The sequence below is a fragment of the Silene latifolia genome, chromosome Y, assembly GCF_048544455.1.
Source record: "Silene latifolia isolate original U9 population chromosome Y, ASM4854445v1, whole genome shotgun sequence".
Lineage (NCBI taxonomy): Eukaryota > Viridiplantae > Streptophyta > Magnoliopsida > Caryophyllales > Caryophyllaceae > Silene > Silene latifolia.
Genome location: NC_133538.1, coordinates 362,051,003 through 362,073,422, shown reverse-complemented (window position 1 = coordinate 362,073,422; position 22,420 = coordinate 362,051,003). Strand labels below are relative to the sequence as shown.

The 22,420-nt window shown below is 38.0% G+C and overlaps 1 protein-coding gene across 1 annotated transcript; it reads right to left on the bottom strand.

Annotated features, from left to right (window-relative positions):
• Positions 1 to 5,742: 5,742 nt before the first annotated feature.
• On the bottom strand, positions 5,743 to 12,278 carry LOC141633861 (uncharacterized). Its single transcript, XM_074446234.1, has 9 exons — positions 12,123 to 12,278; positions 9,418 to 9,732; positions 9,232 to 9,336; positions 7,967 to 9,137; positions 7,540 to 7,790; positions 7,219 to 7,428; positions 6,873 to 6,965; positions 6,665 to 6,769; positions 5,743 to 6,426 (listed from the first exon to the last, which is right to left on the bottom strand). The coding sequence occupies exons 6-8, from the start codon at positions 7,375 to 7,377 to the stop codon at positions 6,710 to 6,712; spliced, it is 312 nt and encodes a 103-aa protein (XP_074302335.1). The 5' UTR covers positions 7,378 to 7,428; positions 7,540 to 7,790; positions 7,967 to 9,137; positions 9,232 to 9,336; positions 9,418 to 9,732; positions 12,123 to 12,278; the 3' UTR covers positions 5,743 to 6,426; positions 6,665 to 6,709.
• Between the last annotated feature and the right edge of the window lie 10,142 nt (positions 12,279 to 22,420).

Below are 22,420 nucleotides of genomic sequence, written 5' to 3'. Positions count from 1 at the left end.
CCATGGTAGGCACTGGGGTAGCTAGAGGCACGTACGCCGAAGAAGCCTCAAAGGAGGTTAGCTTTTCAGCTAACCGAGTGGCAATAGCACCACAACTCGTGCGGGAAGGGGAAGAAGCCATCAAGGCAAGGGCAAAGACAAACTATGGAAGGAGCATTAAAGACCACTTTCCTGGCCCGCTCCGGGTTGAGGTACGACATCAGAAGTAAGACCTCATGATTATTCGGCCATCGATATCCTTTTCTGTCATAGAGGAGGTTCGAAAGGGAACGGAGAAAGACTCTCAAGGTAATATGTTGAACGTCATTAATCAGCATGTTGCTCGAGGTGGGAGCTTGCTTCCCAGTCAAGCAAGGAATTAGGCGGCAGACGCCGCACTCAGCTGGAATATCAGTTATGGAATCCTTGGGAGGCTTGGCCAACCCAAGGTGAGAGGCAAACAAATCCATGGTCAACAGAAAACCGGTATTCATCAATCTAAACTCAACAGTCTGACCCGTTGGGTCATAGTTAAAAGAGCTCATGAACTCCAAGGTAAGAAAAGGGTAAGTATGCTTCCTCAGCCTATACAAACCCGTAAAACCCAAGGTCTCGAATATGTGACGGACATCCGTCTCTATCTCCAACTCCTCTAACACAGTGGTGTCTATACACTTTGTAGGTCTCATTTTGCGTTTTTGTAAGGCTACAAAATGCTCCCTTTGCTTGAAGTCAACAAAAAACAACTGTAGGGTATTCGGGGATGCGGGTACCACAGTCCACTCCCCCTCTCCGTCTCGGGTGGGTTACCCCTCCCCGCTTACTTTGGCGGGTTCCAAGGTTCGATCTCGGCATCTCGCTTTAGGCATAGGTTTAACAACTTGCATAAACATTCAAGCATTTATTTCATGTAATTCGAATTCGATATACTCAGCTAGGCATACCAATTTATCGACAACTTTCAACATGTGAAGCACATAATTTACGCCTGTTAGCTTTGAACATGAAACTAAGTACACACATTCACCAGTAGTTTCCAAAATTTGACATGTAAGCGCAGGTTATTACTACTCAAAATCCATAGTTGTGAAAGAAATTATCATGGTGATTACATGTGTTCAACAAATTCGAATATCCTAGCATGCTTCTAAATGTTGTTCCAAACACACTTCTAATAACATGTGAGTCATCCTTACTAGTTCATGGTCAAGACTAGCTTAGAACATATCACTATCATCCTTCACTATCATGAACAACAACTCAACGAAAGTTTCGGACGGTCTTCTGGTGAGGCAGTTTTGGCATATATTCATCAATCATCGTTTCTATTATCATATTGAAGTTCAACTCATGCTTATACTGTCAATTACAACATCAATTTTTCAATTATAAATCACGAATTTCCATTTGAGGCACTTTTAAGACGGAGTTTTAAGGCAACTTTCTAAGGGTAAAACCATCAAAATCTATCTTACAACACGATATAAACAATGCTTAAGGCTCAATTCTACCAACTATCCATTGTAAAACAACCAAAAATCAATTTCAATTTTTTTGGAAACCCTAGAAATTTCGATTTCAAACTTAGCAATTTCTAATCTAATTTACAGCAATTAGTCACCAACAAATATGGAAAGAAGGCATGTGAATCATGTTTCAACAATTAAAAGCACCAAATCGATCATAATAATCGGAATTTCAGGTTATTTCACTCCCCTAACACATTCAAAACAATAAATCATGTAAATGAGGAAGAATAGCATACCTTGATTGATTAACAAAGTAAAGAAACGAAATTAAGCAAGGAAATTAACCCAAGAATCACCACTAATCCCCAAGAATATGAGAAGATTTGAGAGGGAATAAGAATTTAGGAGGAACCTTGGTGTTTCGAAATATAGGGAATAAGAGGAAGAAGTAGAAAGATTAGGGGTTTTAGGAAAACCCGTAGGATTATTTGACAATAACCTACTCGATCGAGTGGTGGGGTACTCGATCGAGTACCACCCTACTCGATCGAGTAGGAGCTAAATCATCGAGTATCTGCGGAAATTTTCCCACATCCCGATATTATGGCTTCCTAATGGATCGAGTGAGGTCTACTCGGTCTAGTAACACCCGCACTCGGTCAAGCATAGTTAAGTACTCGGTCAAAAGTAGGGAGTAAGTCGAGAATACCTGCAAAATAACACCACGTGTCGAGTCCAAACTAAGTTCGGAATTCGACACTAATTATCGTACTTGCTCACGCATTACCATTACTACGCACCATCTCAACTAGTAAAGCATGCATTACATCACGCCACACCAATTGCCCAACTCGAATCATTCCTAAACATAATCCCGATATCACAATACACTCAGACGTACTTTACATGTTATTACTAAACTCGTGTTTACTTCAAATTGAAACGTATAATTAACATTAATTCTTCCTTTCACTTATCACATAATTATATACTTTGCAAACCACTTATTCAATCATGTCTTACATTCTATCCTAAGCAATCTATTTTGCATAAATCAAATATTACGCAGCGGAAAAATTTTAACTAATTAGCAAAGCATATACACATTACCATATGCCGTGATTCGGATTATTACTCATCCATACTATAATTATCGTTGTAGTCATCGCGGTAGGATCTATAAACTCACTTACAACTTCCGTCATCATTAATTTATGGCAAACACCTACGTGTTCACTATTCATGTTACAACATTCGATTTCACATTTTCACACATCTCCATGACGTATAATTTCGTCACATATCTCATAGCTATCATATAAGCTCACTAATCATTCAAAGAACTCAATAATCTCATCAACAATTACCATACACGGCCTGATATATCACTAACACACCCCTATTAATTCTAACAAAGACTTAACCGGAGGTAGCTCCGGCACAATTAACATACATAGCACACATAGACACACGGACTCCACATTCCCATCCCATGTGACTGGCTTAAGTGTCATGGGGCCAAGATTTTGAAATGAGGGCGCCTACTCACCCAAAACCTTGCATCAGCTGGGCTCCCATTACACGTACACCAGGTTCATTTTATTAGACTCCCTACGTTCATTACGTTCATTTGTTACAGGTTCCAAAATCGTCGCTCTGATACCACTTTGTAACACCCCCATATTCAAAGGAGCCTTAACTAAGCCTTCCTTAGCATATAAGGGCGTTACCATCTCGGTTACCCGAGGAAAGTAATAATCAAACGTCAATAAAAGAACTATAATATTGTATTACAAGTGATTTAAACCAACAAGTTATATAAAAGATACAACTCTGAGACTACTTGCTACGACTATCGAATCTCGTGAAGACTCATTCCCGCCCGGACTTCAGCTAACCCCAACATCAACACCTGCTAAGACCGACTGCTCACCATAAGGGATCACGACAGACACATAACAAACAAACAACCAAACAAGGTCAGTACTGAGATATGACGCAACAAAGACGACTACCACTATCAACACAATATGATGCTAGCAGACTCATACACACAAACACAATAGTCCCGCCATTCTCAGTCACTGACTGTCCACTGGACCAATCCTGCCAGTGGGGGACCGCAGCCGTACCCACCAAATCCCCGCTCATCAAATCGAGCGACAACCCTGTCCATTAATGTGCACATCCCCTCCCGTGGCGGGTTCCACGGAGGGCGAAACTAGGGCGTGAAGCCACTCCCGCAAGTGACCCCACTCAGCCGAGGCCACGCCTCGCGAACTATCAACAATGATCACAACCATCACGATACAATTATTATAGCAAACAACCAAACACAACACAGCCACAACATCCGACACACTAGACCATCTACAGAAACTGAGTAGGCGAACCTACCTTTAAGCCATCGCAGCCAATCCATGCCGACGGATAACATGTCCGGCGATCAAGCAACGCCTATAACCAGAATACAATTCTAGATTACTAACAAGCAAACCCTAACTATGAAGAACAAGAACACGGATGATGATAATGACATACCTATAGGGAGAAACTCAGCAAAAGACCGCTACCCAACTCAAGAGACGCTCTCCTAAGGCACAAGGATCTTCACAAAGGTTTCCATGGAGGTTTTGAGGTGAAGGGAAGGGAAAGAGGCGACTGAAGGATAGGAGGAAAGTGGCGGAAGTGATATGCGGATTTAACAAAACGCGATATAAAACCCTCGCTGAAAACTGGGTACTCGATCGAGTACCCAACATACTCGATCGAGTAGCCCCCTACTCGATCGAGTGCCCTAACTACTCGATCGAGTAGCCCCTACTCTATCGAGTACCACTCTTAATGCGCAACCCAGATGACTTCAGCACTTACTTCTAAGACTATTCCCACTCCCAAGGTAAGTCAACGCTGGTCAAAGGATCCCTAAAAGGACGGGTATTACATCCCTGGTCACCGTGCCTCAAATATAAACAATACAACATACTACTTGTTGTATGCAAAAAATATAACACAAACAAATGTGTAATAATTAACCGTCAAGTGGAGAATTAAACAACAACCATGAATAAACAAGCCGTCGATCGACTACCACTGACCATCGATCAACCACAAGATACCTGTCAATTGACCGAACACTGGCTGTTTATCGACAACCCTACTACTTGTTGATATACAAGCTTGCTAAGAACTTGTATACTGCATTCTTCCTCTTCATACGATATAAAATTACACAATTAATTTGAGAACTTAAACAATATAAAGGATGAGTAGGGTATCCCTACCTTAATAGCAAACTCCGCGACAAAGAAATATTGGATCAACTAGAAGCGCTCTTCTCCGAATCCACCACCTAAATTATACAATAATGATAGAATACAATCAACAACTGTAAAATACAACGATAATAACAACAACCATAACAACAAAAACAACAACAACAACAACAACAACAACAACAACAACAACAACAACAACAACAACAACAACAACAATAACAACAACAAAAACAACAACTGATACCTGTCGAAGTGAGTACCAAAAATAATATTTATAAATTCCGAACTACAACTAGCAAGCAGTAGTAAGGGTCGATCTGCAGGGAGGTAGGGAGATAATAGTTGCTTTTAATTTTAGTCTAAAGGTAACAGTTTGAGGGGGTTTTGATGTCAATTAAATCTAAATCTAATAAAATAAACTAAATAAGCAAATAAAAGTAATAAAGGATGTGAACAATGATAAAAGAAATGTTAAGTCGGTCAGTTCACTATAGCTGCGATGGCACACAATCCTAAGTAAGTCCGAAATACAATAGCGTAGGATGGGTAAAACAAGTCCTCTCGGTCCAAGTTAACTAGTAGCTCCTTTCAGCCTATGCTACCAGTCTCTAGGTCTCACTAATGCTTGCTCTCGACCTGATTAGTGATTCCTAAAGCCTAAATTACATTATCTGTCGATCTCAGCAATTTAGTCGTCTCAATTCATTAATTAATGCCCTCCCCTATCACTACAACAATGCATATCTTTAGCGGCATTTGATCAAACGTCGCCAGATCCAATGTCGCTAAAACCTTCTACTGGCATTTATTTATATGCTGGTATATATATGCATAAACGCCTTCTAATCCTTTTATACAAAATTCGAGATCCGCCCTTTTTTCCCTTATACACGTGACTTTTTTTTTTTGGGCAACTACACGTGACATTTTTTTAAAAATTTTAAAGCTTTTTTTGCTTTTTGGCATTTCTTTTATATATAAAATAAAATGTAGCAACTCAAAAAAAGGACAAAATCTATAAAATAATAGCATATAATATTAAAAGTAAAATTTGTCATTACAACTTGAGTATCAACTCAATTCAGAACACCTAATCAAAAGACAGAGTCTAAACCTATATTGGTATGATCATCCAAAATTCAAAATTGCTAAAGTTTAAATTTTAGCTATTAGAACGTCCACAAAAGCATCAATTTTGAGTCTCGATCTCACAGCGCAGCTTCGACCACACCAAAGGCTTGTCAAAAAGAAAATGCCATGCATCTTTAGCTATAATCCAACCTTCGTACCTGGGCAAAGGAACCCAAAGATAGCGACGACTATGTACTGTGACCAAGGATATCTCTACCAAATAAGGCCTCTTTTAGCATGGTTAACTCCTCTTGCATTTTTCTTTGCATTTCGATACTGTCCTCTTGTATATTGAGACATTTATCATTCACTTTCTTCACCTCACACTCCAACAACTGGATTTTTTCGTTACATAAAGTGTGATCGCCATCAAATCCCCCACTGTTAGCATTGCAAGTTGTAGATGGAAGAGATGACGAACCTTTACCAAGGCCACGAACTCGACCCTTTCTCTCGAGGCCTATAATTTCATTGATCACCTGAGAGTATATATTGCCATCCCAAGCAACGGCTCCATTTGTGACCTCTTTATTGTTTGGCATTTCATTTAGTTTCTGATTGATCATTTCCTGAAAGCAACCAAAAAAGTTTATAATCAGACCAAAATTCTTATCTACTCAAACATACTCACACAATCAGACCAAAAAATTACACATATCAGACCAAATTCACAGAGTTCACCATGGTTCTCAGACAAATAAGACCAAAAAAGTTTACAATCAGACCAAGGTTCACACAGATTAGACCAAAATATATATCTAGTTAAACATGCTGTTAATTAAATTAAGAGTTCGGCATGGTTCTCACCACAGCTTGCTTTTATTTTTCATCCATTGGAGCAGGTTCAGTCTTTCAGTCCTTATGAGTTTCCAAGAACACATGAGCTCGGGATGGAGGTACACCATCTACAGTCTGGTGAAAAAATAAATTCATAAATTCATATGGCAAATGACCTCTATTATGGAAATATACGCTCTAAGTTAATAAACTATGACTGTAAGAAAAAATCACAAACCTGTTCTTCAATCACACATGCAAAACTTTTCGATCTAGCAGTGTGTGCCATAACTTGGCACTCACGACTCTGTCTATTTCTAATACTGCGTTCCTGTGCATTTTAACAAACGTTTTAAGCTGGAAATTTTAGAAGACTAACTATAGGCTATTAGAACCAACTATACAATTTATGCCCCTTTAGTATTGGCAAAAAGTTGAGAAGTTTAACATAATGCTTTTGCAACTTGGTATACAATATCAGTTCTGAAAAAGAAAAAAATGGCAGAACCATAACTCATTAATGTTGCAGTACCAATACAACCTTCGTAAAAAAAAAATAAAAAAGCTAGACGTTCAAATAATACCTTTCCTTTTGTTGAGGTCCAATAAGTAACTAATGAAATCCATTGATCTTGTGGTACATTACTAGGTTTAGCATTCAACACATTGCTTACATTTCCACGATTTGGTTCGTAGAAGTCATTTTTAAGTTCAGCCTTGAAATTACTCCATTTTCTTCCCATTGATTACAGCACATACTTCTCAGCTTGAGCATTTGGAATATTATACTTTGACTGTAAAATTTGAAACAATAAAACCAATATAGGCAATTAGGAGAATTTGGATTAATAAAGTTTTGCTGTAGAAGTCATTTCTAAATAATAACTAATAAAACCATTGGTCACCTTCACTATTCGAAGAAGTTCGTTCTTTTTCGCTTGTGGAACTAGTCTCCAATCAGGGGGATAACTCAAAGAGCATAAGGAAGGGTTCCGCGCCATTGTACCAATGAAATGGGCGAGCTGAGATCGTTCACCCCCTAGTGGCTGCCAATATCAATTCCAATCAACCGTTACCCTTTGGTTCTTAGGTAAATTCTTGATATTGGCCATCATAGTTGGTCCCCTACGCTTAGTATTTACAGATTGAGAATGCTCTAGAAAGATAAAAAAGGGAGAAAACAAATTTAAGTTACATGATAAAAGGACTTCAACAAGACTAAAGTATTTTAAAAAAATAGAGAATGCTACTTTTAGTAACTTTCAGTTTGCTGCTCTTACCGTTCAAAACAATATAACAACTAAATTGATAGTAAAGAAAGAGTCCTTTTACCTTCAACATTTTCACCTTCAAGAGTCGTGTCTACAAAAAATCCTTCACCATTATCATCACCAACAGTTTGGACATTTACGGTATGAGGTCGTTTTGTCACCATTGAAATTGTTGTGAAACACCTGAATCAAATAGATAGTAATATACGCAAAACTGTCAGCTTATACGCACTGAAATGTCACGTCTTGTCAAGACAGTTCAATACCATCACGGAGGAAAACCGCTAGACATATTTGAAACAAGAAACAGATTAGAAAAAAATCACCACACATTGATATCAGAAGAGATGTACATGTAAATGGAAACAAAAGAATAAAAACAGCAAACACATTTAGATTATAATCTAGAACGCATGTCGGATATCACTTTAAAAGAAGTTCTTGGCAGTAAGAAATGATAAAATGCATTTTAGAGTTCAAAATCTTCATAACTAAATCAGTTTCAGCTTCCATTTGGCCATCATTTAATTAAGATCATTTTCATCTTCGTCATCTCCATCTTCCATTTGGTCATCATTTACATACAAGCCTTCAAAGTTAGATGTTGAAGACTCATCCATTTCAACATCTAAATCAACTTTCACGTCAACCATATCAGAATCATTATTCATAAACAATCCAACATCGTGATAGTCATCCTCCCCTATGTCAAACGTATCCCTGCGTTTCATGGGAATTGGAACACACCATTGTGGCTCTATACCATCCTCAACGAAAATAACTTGTTGGACTTGCGACGGAAAAACAAAGGGATCATCAGTTAGACGATCTCCAGTGTGTATAAGATGCTGAAAGCTAACTAGTGTGCAACCTAATCTGTCTATTTTTATGCCTCTTCCACTTACTACATCCACCCACTCACATCCCAGCAACACAACCTTAAACTTTCTGTAATAGTCCAACTCGAAAATGTCATTAACACGCCCAAAGTAAGTCACTTCTCCAAGTATGGTACGCGAGTCATTAGAGCTAGCATAGCTCTGTGTTTCTGCAACAACCATTAACCCACTATTTTGAGTTGTCTTATCCTGCTCATACCCTTTACTTCTAAACTGAAATCCATTTTTTACATCAAATGCTTGAAACCTTCTTGCAATAAAATTTGGGCCTCTTGCAAGGGTCTTAATGTCAGCGCTAAGTCGATGATCTTCCCCATTACTAGGATCATTAACCTACGAAGTTAAAATAAAAAATATAAGACATTAAATCTAACCAAATAATATGCTCAGAATTATGTTAAAACTAATATTGGTTTATAGCACATACATAATCCCTTAGCCACTCACTAAACCTTCACTATGAAGCTTCTGTTTTTCACGTTGTGATAAGCGTTTTCGACGAGTTATTCTACTAATATGTGCCATATGATCCCTAACATTAGGAGAAAAAAATTATCATATAACTTATTAGTGTTAAGACATATGTTTGCTAAAAAAAAGTAGATTTACTTACTTCTTTAAAGAATTAAGATTTGTATCATCAGAGTTGAACAACACATAACGATGTGCTTGCATCCACATTTTTTCTTCCATTCTAAATCCAAGTATACTTCCATATGGTCTACCTTCGGAAGGAAACAAACATTGCCCTTCTTCATCGATGTCTACTTCTACATTATCAGCATTATTACGAGGATAACTTTTTGGCTCTACTCCTTTTAGATATCTTGAGCAGAAGATGAGACACTCATCAGCAAGGTAAGCCTTTGCAATAGAACCTTCTGGCCGAGCCTGATTTCGAACATAAGACTTCAAGGTTTTTAAGTACCTAGAAAAATATGGCAGAAAACAGTAATTTAGTTAATTTGAACAATTACACAGTCAAAAATCGTCAGACGCATCAATAGTTTGTGTGTTTATCTCAGAAACTTTGCTACACATTGATTCACCATGACAGTACCAAACATCATAATCTACCATAATTCTGTTTATCACAAGGTGATCATACATATGTACCTTGTCTAATGTAAAGCGATTTAAACATTTGGTACATGGACAAGGGACCTTCCCATCCTTATCTTTGCTAAAGGCAAAATTCAAAAAATTAGAAACCCTACTTAAATACTCATACCGATTTTCACTAGCAATCCATTTGCGATTTCTACTAACCATGATCCTGATAGCATAACATAAATTATTCAAAAGCAAGGTAATTTGACCCGTCATATTCGTAAGACTGATACACCAGTCTTTAAAACAGCATACTGTTTAAAGCATCATAATAAACAAGGTCAAACTATATTAATTAATTTTGTATGGCCTTAAAAAAGTGTGGTCACTGGTCAGTATATACATATAATGGTTGACTTATCGATTTCATGATATTTTTACATAAATTTTTGGGTTGAAGAGCGTACACCAAGGTTGTATGATGCACTGACTTTAGTAAGAAGACAACAAATGATTGACCGTGTTTAATTATGATGTTTAAACAAGTTTTAAGCAAATTAAATCACTTCAATTTTTGACGCCTTAAACAAGTACAGTATCAAACAGAGTAAACCAATATTTCAAATTATATTTTATCAATTTGTGCGTGGACACATAATACGACTACAAACACACTTAATACAGCTAAAAACACAATATAATGCAAAAAAAAGAAGAGAAAACATATGCATACATCCTCTTACTTATAGCACTCTTATGGCACGACATGATTTCGTAATAAATAAGCAGTAAGTCTCTCTTAAGATGGTTATATTCGTCTTAATATTAAAATACGTCAAATAAACACTCACATACATATGACAAAATGTCCAGACAATCAAGTTCATCAAATTAAAAACATGATTTCAGATTTTTTATTTACTTGTGCAGCTGTGTGTTACATTTCACTCTTACTAGGAGTTCATGCTTCATAAAAGTCATATTTCTTATGCATCTTTTGTTGCACTGATATTGAAAGCAGTGGCAGAAGTGCGGTTTATTATTATATTCACAATTGAATTCAACAGGGCTAACATTTATTTCCAATCTGTTAAGTGTTACCTTAGAAGTTATTTACTAGTTTTACTATATGAAGCTATAAACAAATAGCTAGCCTTGCTTGTGACGAGCTAATCCCGTCACAAGCTTGTGACCTCTCATAAAAAGGGAGAGGGGACAAGGTGGGGCACCCTCCATGTGCTTGCCACTCACCGCTCAATGGGCATTTTGTGAGAGGAAACGGTACCTGTCACTCACTTGTGACGAATAGTGTCCGTCACAAGTGAGAATTTGTGATAAACAAAACAGGAAGTGCATCTTAACAACTTTGTGAGTATTTCCAACATTTAATTCTAATAAACTACTAACCATTTATTGGACCACTACAGGAAGAACACTATGTTTATGACACGACATGGTTTCATAAAAAATAAGCAGGAAGTCTCTCTTAAGACGGGTACATACGTTTTAAGATTAAAATGAGTCAAATATACACCCACTTACATATATATGACAAACATTTTGTTATCCCCTATTCACTATTCTTTCGCTCATCTTAAGCTTAAGACGGATAATTATGTCTTAAATTAGAATTTGTCTAAAGAAAGTCATCTCGTTGCTACTTGAGTTAGAGTAGCTAGTGTAGTTAAGATAAAAAAAACTGAAAGACGGGAAAATGTATCGGTGTTTGTGCTTCTACTCTACTGTGCCCATCCTTTACCTTTGGTAAGTAGTATAAAATATATGGGAAATTTAAAATATACGATGAAAGACGGGAGACATGAACTTCATATATTTAATCCGCACATATGACAATAGTTAGGAATATGGACACATCCTAGGCAACCCATCCCCTGTCGTCCTATCAACAACTATCCCTTGCTACCAAAATAGAGTTAGGAAAATAGGGGAATTAATCAACCATCACTGCCGTCATATCCCTCTTTCTTGCACATTTTCAACTTTCTATGTGTAAATCATCATCCAAATGAAAACTAGGTCAAACTATGGTATAAATTCAAGACTAAAAAAACAAACAGGTATAAAACAAATTAAATCACTCCAAGAAAACTAAAACAAGTAATTATTGGTGTAAAATTGACAAAAAAATTGAAGTGTAACAAATGAAATCTAACATATTGACAAATAATCAGAAAACTGTTCAAATCAATTAGATAGGAAGATAGAATAATTGATGATTAAAAAAAGAGGAAGAAGAGAAGAGCATACCAGATGAAAGCACCGATCAGTCAGAAGCTAGGGTTTATGCGTATTTTTGTATTTGAGAGGGATAATTTTTTGAGGGTTTTTTTTTAGTGAAATAAGTTATCTAAAAATAAAGAGCGGTAAAAAGGCTATAAGCGCGCGCTGGGCAAAAAAAGAAGCAAGGCGGCGTTTATATCTTTTGTCTGATTAAATGCCACTTAAGTATAATAAAGGTGGCATTTTTATTTATTGCCACTAGATAAATGCCGTTAAAGGTGTAAATTGTTGTAGTGTATCTCTCGATCTACGGGTAGGTCAAAACTAAGCATCTAACAAGTCTCCTCTCGGTCTCATTGTTATATACTGCACTTAACGAATCAAACGGTGCTAATCAGACACGAAGTCGGTCGATCGACCAGCTACCCTAGTCGATCGACCAAGCCCTAATTCGGGGTCACCTACTCTAATGTCATCTATGTTATAGATCCCCTACATCTTAGCACGGGGTGTTTAGCTAGACATATGTACGCAAATAGCAAGAACTAATTTGATAATAAGCATAACGGATTGCAAATTGAAATAATTAAATGAATAAATTCGCATAAAACTGTAACTACGGTTTGGAATTCTAGCTAGCAAGAACTAATACTAACGAAACGAATAAAACAATACTGAAATTAGAATTACCGAAGCAAAAGAACAAGCGATGAATCCGAAAATAAGGTACGAACTTTTTTTGAGAATTCTCTACTACGATTAGCTAATGTATTTTTATTGTGTGTAAACTAAAGATACGTATCATAGGAACTAGATCCCTAATGACTTGATCCCTATTCTAAAACATAGGGTTACGTTATATAGATAGTCTTACGTAACATATTCCTAAAACCTAATTACTTTGGGCTTTCTTGCGTCTTCTAATTTCCGTCATCTCGTGGGGTGGTCGATCGACCAAAGGCACCAGTCGATCGACTGACTTTCTTTCCTGCAGACTTCTGTTCAGCATTCTGATAGTCTATAGACCATGTAGGTCAGTCTAGACACCACTGAAGCTGGTAATCCGCTTCTGAAACTCTCGCAAATATATCTTTCAGGCCTTGAAATGCGCACCAAGGTCGCTTCCTGAGTATTTACTCCATGTCAAATGCAACGCTAAGTACTTAGGGACGGATTCGGCTCGATTTCCGATGGGTTCTTCACATTTCTGCAATATTACACAAAAACACGAAAGTAGACGGAAATAGGGAAAATAGTAGCATAAACTACATAATTGAGCTTTAAAATGCGTGTGAAATAGGGTGTAAAACATCATATTTAGGACACACATCAAACTTCCCCAAACCAAACCCTTGCTTGTCCCCAAGCAAGAACTAAACTCGATCTTAAAACCTAATTGGAACGATTTCATTCTCAGAGCGAAATGCAAACTGCAAAGTCTAAACCAGTTTAATGCTAGAAATCAACAATCAATTAGTAATATGAATCATGCAAACGAGTTATGTAGTCGTTAAAAACTGCTGAACCGTCAACTATAGAGACTTATCATTATGGACTCTCACGGGTCGCTCAAATCACACATAAACATAGGTGAATATATGTAAACATAGAAAGAAGTAATTTTGTAATGACACTCACCTAACTACGACCTATAAGAACATGCCTGCAGTCTAATATGAAAATGATCTCTACAACCGTACATATGCATTCCAACCAACAAATGACCATGACACATGCCGAGGTAAATATGGATATGTGAGGTAATGGGTAAGAAGCGGCTAAGATAAATTTGGAAATGAGGAGTTAAATCCAAGCTAGTAACTACAGATCCAAATTACGGGAACATCCCAACTTCTTGCTCAAGATCAATCGATACAAAACGGTGCCAATTAGAAGCACAAATCTCACAATTTCCACAATTAGTCAACTCCCCATAAGATACAAATACAATATGGGAGCAAAAATCGCCATTTAATAAAGACTGAATTATGCGATTTTGATCTCTTTTTTTTTTCTGCAGTGCACGGTCGATTGACCCATGAGTCCAGTCGACCGACCAAAGGCCGAACTTGCTTTTCATTTTTTCTCTTTTTTTTTTCAATTCTTTTTTCCTTTCTTTCCTCCTTTCCAACATTCCACCAAACTTCTGATAAAGAGCAATATAACCAAAATGTAATAAATACATTCCCACAACTACCAATACTAGCTCAGATAAGGTAGGTTAAATATAGTATGTAGCTTATGGGACAGAAGACAATTTGGCTATGTGGGGTTTATGGGTAAAATGAGAAAAGGAGACCTCTACCACATGTGTCAACAAACCACAAACCGAATGCATACAGGTATTAAGCAGATAAAGTTCATATTTATGCATATTGATGTAACATGTCTTATAAGGAGTAACTACTCACATTCCTTGATAAACCAGTCATGAATGTCACCAGTTAAGTTATAAGCTCTAAACCTCAGAAATATAAGTAGTTTGCTATAAATCTAAGTCAAGTCTCAAGATTCAGCAAATAAATTAACGAAAACTCGTAGATATGCAATAAGACTCTACTAATAACATGTCAATTTAGCACGGCTTAGGCATAAACACATGCAAATGCAATGCCATCATTGAAATACTACCGTTTCGACTCAACCTATATGCTAGAATAAACGTGCAATATTTTGAATTTTTGAATTTTTTTGAATTTTTGTATATATATAGGAAATGAAATAACAGATGCAAACTGAAGTGCAATAAACGTGAAATAGAAAAGCAATAGAACATGAGAATGCAATGCGCAAAACCCTTTCCCAAACCAAATCACACAATGTCCCCATTGTGCAAAATCATGTAATGAAATAAAAGGGAAACGGGATTTTTTCGATAAATAATAACTAAATAAAACACGAAAAGGACTCAGAAACTCACAAGACTTTAAGCGCAGCAAAAGAAAACCTCCCCAAACCAGCATGAGCTAGGAGGTTTCAGTAGCCAGCAGTGCTACCATAGGTACCTGAAAAGAAACAAAAGTACCACGCATAATTCCGAGAAAGCAATTTACGAAACGCAAAATTATGTACAAAATAAGAAAAACAGAAGAAAACGGAAATGAATCGGAGAATAAAGTGGAGAAAAGACTCCCTCAACTCCGCAAATCGACCAAACACAGCAGGGGAATGGTCGTGAATAGGTACAGCAGCGAAGGCGGTCGATCGACCATGCTTGGCGGTCGATCGACGAGGGTGGTGACAGAACGAAGCCCCCTGAGTCGCGGCACAGTCGATCGACCATACAAGCCAGTCGATCGACTGAGATACCTGCTGTAAGTTTCTGATTTCGTCGAATTAGCTCAATAAATTGAGCTAATATGGTCTATGGACCTGCAAATACACATAATAACGCGCCCAAAATTGCGCAAAACCCAAATTAACAGTCTAAAGACGGAAAAAACTAAACTAAACAAGAAACACACTCTGGGTTGCCTTCCGGCTAGCGCTGGTTTCAGTCAGGTCCCGCTCGACCTCTTTTTCAGCCAACTACTCTGATTGAACCCAATCAAAGCAGCTCAAAGCTCGCAGCAACCTGTCAAATAGCTGCGCATGTGCCACACAAAACTATAAGTAGCACCATAATATAGTAATAGCATAGGAAATTGTAATGCAAAATCGTTTAAGCCTAACGAATTTCCAATGACAGATCCCAAAATCATTCACAAAATAATTCTGCTCTCCAGCTAAGGGCGGAATATAAAAGCTCAAATTATCAGCAGGTGGAGAACAAGAGAGCTCAACAGCATTCAACCCAAAAACAATGCGAGTAGAATTTAAATGCTCAGACGGGTAAGAACTGTGAGGTGGAGTCTGGTCAGCTAAAGGTGAAGGTGGATAATCGTCCCAAATGCATGGGATGTAAAGTCAATTGGGTCAATGGGGTCTCCTAAAATAGGCTCATCATCTATATCATCATAGGTATCCCATTTGACCTCAAGACTGTCTAAATCTACCTCCTCACTCTCTGCATCGCTAGACTCATCAAGATGGAGATTCTCAAAGAGAGCCTCCAAATCATCCTCACTATCTGTGTAAGAATCATAAAGGGGTTGTTGACTATACTCATAAAAAGGATTGTCAACCACGCTAGTGGTCTCCTTTATGTCTCCGTCAGCATTTCTTAGATTGGTTTCTAAGGTCTCACCCACCCCCTCATTCAAGTTATCATGAAGAGAAAAGTCAGGTTTACGAGTTTCAGCAGCAAACCAATCAAAAAATTCTAATACCTCATTCACGGGGACTCCTTCGAAATCCCACTTACCAATAGATTCAAGGTGTGCTCGCGTAGGGTCATTCACTCCATGGATGATAGTCCAGCATAGTTGGAGTTCAGAAAATGCATCTCGTCTGTGCTCCAGCCACTCCAAAAACCTGGCTAAATAAACACCAAAAATCTCGTCTTCTCCCTGCGGAAATCTCTGAAGGAACGACATGAGAACGGTCTCAAGGAACCGAAGCTCCTTGAGACAAAAAAATAAACTAAATAAAAACAGATAAAACTACGCTCCCTCCCCGGCAACGGCGCCAAAATTTGATACCTGTCGAAGTGAGTACCAAAAATAATATTTATAAATTCCGAACTACAACAAGCAAGCAGTAGTAAGGGTCGATCCGCATGGAGGTAGGGAGATAATAGTTGCTTTTAATATTAGTCTAAAGGTAACAGTTTGAGGGGTTTTTGATGTGAATTAAATCTAAATCTAATAAAATAAACTAAATAAGCAAATAAAAGTAATAAAGGATGTGAACAATGATAAAAGAAATGCTAAGACGGTCAGTTCACTATAGCTGCGATGGCGTAGGATGGGTAAAACAAGTCCTCTCAGTCCAAGTTAACTAGTAGCTCCTTTCGGCCTATGCTACCAGTCCCTAGGTCTCACTAATGCTAGCTCTCGCGCGGATTAGTGATTCTTAAAGCCTAAATTACATTATCTCTCGATCTCAGCAATTTAGTCGTCTCAATTCATTAATTAATGCCCTCCCCTATCTCTCGATCTACGGGTAGGTCAGAACTAAGCATCTAACAAGTCTCCACTCGGTCTCATTGTTAAATATTGCACTTAACGAATCAAACGGTGCTAATCAGACACGAAGTCGGTCAATCGACCAGCTACCCCAGTCGATCGACCAAGCCCTAATTCGGGGTCATCTACTCTAATGCCAACTATGCTATAGATCCCCTACATCTTAGCACGGGCTGTTTAGCTAGACATATTTACGCAAATTGCAAGAACTAATTTGATAATAAGCATAATAGATTGCATAATTGAAATAATTAAATGAATAAATTCGCTTAAAACTGTAACTACGGCTTGGGATTCTAGCTAGCAAGAACTAATACTAACGAAACAAATAAAACAATACTGAAATTAGAATTACCGAAGCAAAGGAACAAGCGATGAATCCGAAAATAAGGTACGAACTTTTTTTGAGAATTCTCTACTACGATTAGCTAATGTATTTTTATTGTGTGTAAACTAAAGATACGTATCATAGTAACTAGATCCCTAATGACTTGATGCCTATTCTGAAACATAGGGTTACGTTATATAGATTGTCTTACGTAACTTATTCCTAAAACCTAGTTACTTTGGGCTTTCTTGCGTCTTCTAATTTCCGTCAGCTCGTGGGGTGGTCGATCGACCAAAGGCACCAGTCGATTGACTGACTTTCTTTCCTGCAGACTTCTGTTCAGCATTCTGACAGTCTATAGACCATGTAGGTCAGTCTATAGACCACTGAAGCTTCCCTAGTCTTTACTCCATGTCAAATGCAACGCTAAGTACTTAGGGACGGATTCGGCTCGATTTCCATTGGATTCTTCACATTTCAGCAATATTACACAAAAACACGAAAGTAGACGGAAATAGGGAAAATAGTAGCGTAAACTACATAATTGCGCTCTTAAATGCGTGTGAAATAGGGTGTTAAACATCATATTTAGGACACACATCATCATCATCATCAACAACAACAACAACAACAACAACAACAACAATGAACCACCACCCACCACCTACGGTCACACGCACGGCCCAACCACGGCCTGGCCATGGTGTCAACAATGTTTGGTCAAGGTCTTACCGATGCCTAAATGGTATAAATCTATTGATTACACAACAATACCCTTAAAACCCCATTCAGTCCATTTCTAGGACGGAATTAGATGATTAGGGTACAAATATATCTAATTGCAATATTTGATATCAAAACAATAAATCGAGATTGACGATTAGGGCACTTACGATAATTAGTAAACGAATTATTAAACGAATTATGAATCGTGCGGGTTTCTCTTCTCCTTTCTCCTTCTTCTCGGCTAGGGTAAGGGTTTTATGTGTGTATTTGTGTTTTAATACTGACAAAAGGGTAAATGAATGTCGTGGTTTGTTTTTATATAGAAATGGGCATAGTTAGAACGCATAAGGGGTATGCCGTCAGCTTGTCGATCGACTTACTACAGCTGGTCGATCGACAAGCTCTTCTTTTCGCCCAAAATCAGACACTGTGTCATTTATAACGTGACCATGTTAATTGACTTCGCTCCTTGTCAATAGACACATTCTCTTGTCAATAGACATTGGTCTATAGTCGTTAGACATGCTATTAGACAATCTTGTATAATCAATAAATTGTGACCTAAACTCTTACATGTTAATCATATCTCATATATTGTCCATGAATTACGCAGTGATACATATAAAAATATCGGGGTATTATAGTCTTGCCCGCTTAAAAAGAACTTTGTCCCGAAGTTCGCACAACTACTCCAATAACAACACATAACTTGACACATAACTAGTAAAATCTATGTTAAACGCGCATGAAAACTCACATAAACTCAGGTTGTCACATTCCACCCCTCTTAAAATAAAGTTACGTCCCCGTAACCTAACTCATACCTGATCAAAAAAATGCGGATACTTCTCCTTTATTTTATCTTCTGTTTCCCAAGTGGCTTCCTCGACATTATGGTTATACCATAAAACTTTCACTAGTACAGTCTCGCCATTTCTAGTTTTGCGCACTTCTCTATCCAAGATCTCCATTGTAACTTTAACATAAGTTAGTGACTCGTCCATATCAACTGTCTTTGACTTAAGGATGTGAGAAGGATCACTGACGTACTTCCTTAGTTGTGATACACGGAATACATTATGAACTCTATTTAAAGTTGGAGGTAATGCCAAACGGAATCTACTTCTCCAACTCTATCTAGAATCTTATATGGTCCGATATATCTCTAGCACAGCTTCCCTCTCTTCTTGAACCGCATAACTCCCCTCATTGGTGACACTTTCAGTAAAATTTTGTCCCCAATCGAAAACTCTATGTCACTTCTTTTCAAATCAACATAACTATTTTGACGTTCTTGTCCAGCTCTCATCATCCCAACACACAGGACTCCTGCATTTTCTATCATACAACGCCTCAAATGGTGCTATCTCGATACTATCATGATAGCTGTTATTATATGAAAACCTCAACAAGTTAAGTCTCTCTTCCCAAGATCCACCAAATTCCAGGACACAGGCCCTCAACATATCCGCTAAAGTCTGAATAGTTCGCTCAGATTGCCCGTCTGTTGCTGGATGGAATGTAGTACTCATCCTCAATGTAGTACGCATAACACTCTACAACTCTCATCAAAATCGTGAAATGAATCTCAAATCTCGATCAGACACAATATCTTTCAGCACCCTGTGTAGTTTCACCACATTCTTGCAATATGCCTTAGCCATCTCTCCCTTGCTCCAAGTATCCTTCATTGGTATGAAGTGGGCAGACTTAGTACGACGGTCTACCACTACCCATATCATAATATTCCCCTTGTGTACTAGGCAAGCCAACTATGAAGTCCATGGAAATGCTTTCCCAATTCCATTCTGGTACATCTAAGGATTGTAATTTACCTTGCGGTCTTTTATGCTTCCCTATTACCTCCTGACAGGTCGAATATCGAGCCACAAACTCTGCAATCTCTTTCTTCATCCCTGGCACATGATACGTGCATTTTGTATAGTCTTTTTAGCCTATTTCAGCACATATTTCCATGTACTTTTGTACTGTTTATATTGCATTTTGCCCCGAATTGGCTACTTTGGTTCGTTTTGTCCATTTTGTAGAAATGAACGTGGAAGTAGTGGAATCGTACCATTTTCGTCCCTTTTTGCATACATTTTGAGGAGACGGGTTTGTTCAGAGTGAGATCTTGCATTGGGATGCGTGAAGGTATGGTCTACGGAGCAGTCGGTCACGAGTTTGAGCAGTTTTGGAGGAAGAATACTTGATCGAGCTGTTTTATTGGTCGATCGACTGGTTTCTATGGCTGAGGTTGGTCGATCGAGTAGTATTGTACTCGATCAAGAAGTGCCGGAATTAGAGTTACTCGATCGAGTGATAATTTTGGTCGATCGAGTAGATATTTTGGAGAAGTACTCGATCGGGTTGTTTCAGACTACTCGATCGAGTGGTTTTGGCTGTCATGGGCTTTAATTAGTTCGTGAACGTGTTTTAGCTTATGGACTTAGTAATTTTTCTATTTAAGCGCATAATAACTAGGTCATTAGCATTCAGCTTTCACCTATCATTTTGACATTACGCTTGAATGCTTCTCTTTTCCTTTCACTGTAACTTTTCTTTCGGGGTTATTTAGCTCGGAATTAGTCGTTCTTTTCGCCGGATTCTTGCGATTGTAATCCCTTACTCTCTTTTATTCTTAATCTTTCATTTATTCATCTTAAATACTTGTTTTGCTCTTTCATAATTTCTGCCCTAATCTTTGTTTATGCATTTTAATTATTATTTCATCATGCTTTATATTAGTTATTTCAATATTGTTATTATTGACAACATTAGCGATATGAGTAGCTAATCTGTTTCATGTTAGGATTAGGGGATCTACGGTAGAAATGTGACGATATAGTAGATAGGTTAGATGAATTAATTATGAGACTCTGTCCCCATAGCAATATAACTGTATTTACCGACTTAGTTGAGTGCACACTTCTGAGTCACCTTTTTAATCTGGTTAAATTTAATCCTGGATCGGAAGATTGGACTAAATAGACCTGCTATGAACAGTAGACTACCCTGACGAGGACGGAAATTAAGTTAGTGGGACTCTAAGGTAGAAAGTGGACCGGAATGACCTTTCAATATCCGTCTCGCAGTAATTTATCTAAGTTGTTTACAGTTGAGTCACTGGACTACCGTAGTGAACCGAAATCCTGACATGTCCCCTCTCTATTGATAGTTTATCTATATTTTCTGCCTTTATTGCTCTTTCCTTGCTTCTCTTCCTTTTATACCTTTAGTTTAGAAAATCAAATTACAAACCCCGCATTTGTGACCAAATAGACGGACTCTTACAGATATCTTTCCTCCCTGAGGAGATCGACCTGACTTCCCTAGCTATATATTTAGTTTAGTTAGTTATTTTTGATAGGTATACGACAACCCTGTCAAATTTTGGCGCCGTTGTCGGGGAGGCAATTGCCCTATCTGTCTTTGTTTCGTTTATTTTATCCGTCTCAGGGAATTTTTATTCCTTAAGGCAGTTCTTTTTTATTTTCTTTCAGTGTTGTGTATGCCTAGGTCACATAGGTTGAAGTTAGTTTCATCTGATTCTGAACCAGAGAGACTGTTCAGGCATAGACTCCGTCTGCAAAGAGAATCACGAAAGGAAGCCTTGAGTACTTTCGAACCCGAACTACAGCATTTCCTATTTACAGAAAATCCATCTTTTGAAGAAGACACTTTCAGTTCTGTAAACCAACCAGTAAAGATGCCGAATATTGCTAGTCATTAAGAGCCTAAAGCATCATCTATTCCTAAAGGTTTCAATCTCCAGACTGAGGATGGGAATACTTTTGACATCCGTCCGTCCTATATCAATCTGGTGGAGAGAAATCTCTTTAGAGGTGTGGTAGTTGAAGACCCGAGGAAGCATATGGAGGTCTTTACGGACTACTGTTCTATTATCCCCGCCACAAAAGGGGGTAACTCAAGACAAGATTAAGGAGGTGCTGTTTCCTTTTTCTTTGACTGACTCAGCCAGGGAGTGGCTGACTGATTTGAACCGTACGGCCACGGGGGTCACAGACTGGGAGACCCTTGCTCTTTCTTTTTATAAGAGATATTTCCCTCCGCAGCGCACTAATCAGCTAAGGGCAAAAATCACCATTTTCAAACAGGCACCGGATGAAACTTTCTATAAAGCGTGGTGCCGTTTCAAGAGGTTGGTGAGGTCTCTTCCTCACCATGGTTTTGATCCGTGGTTC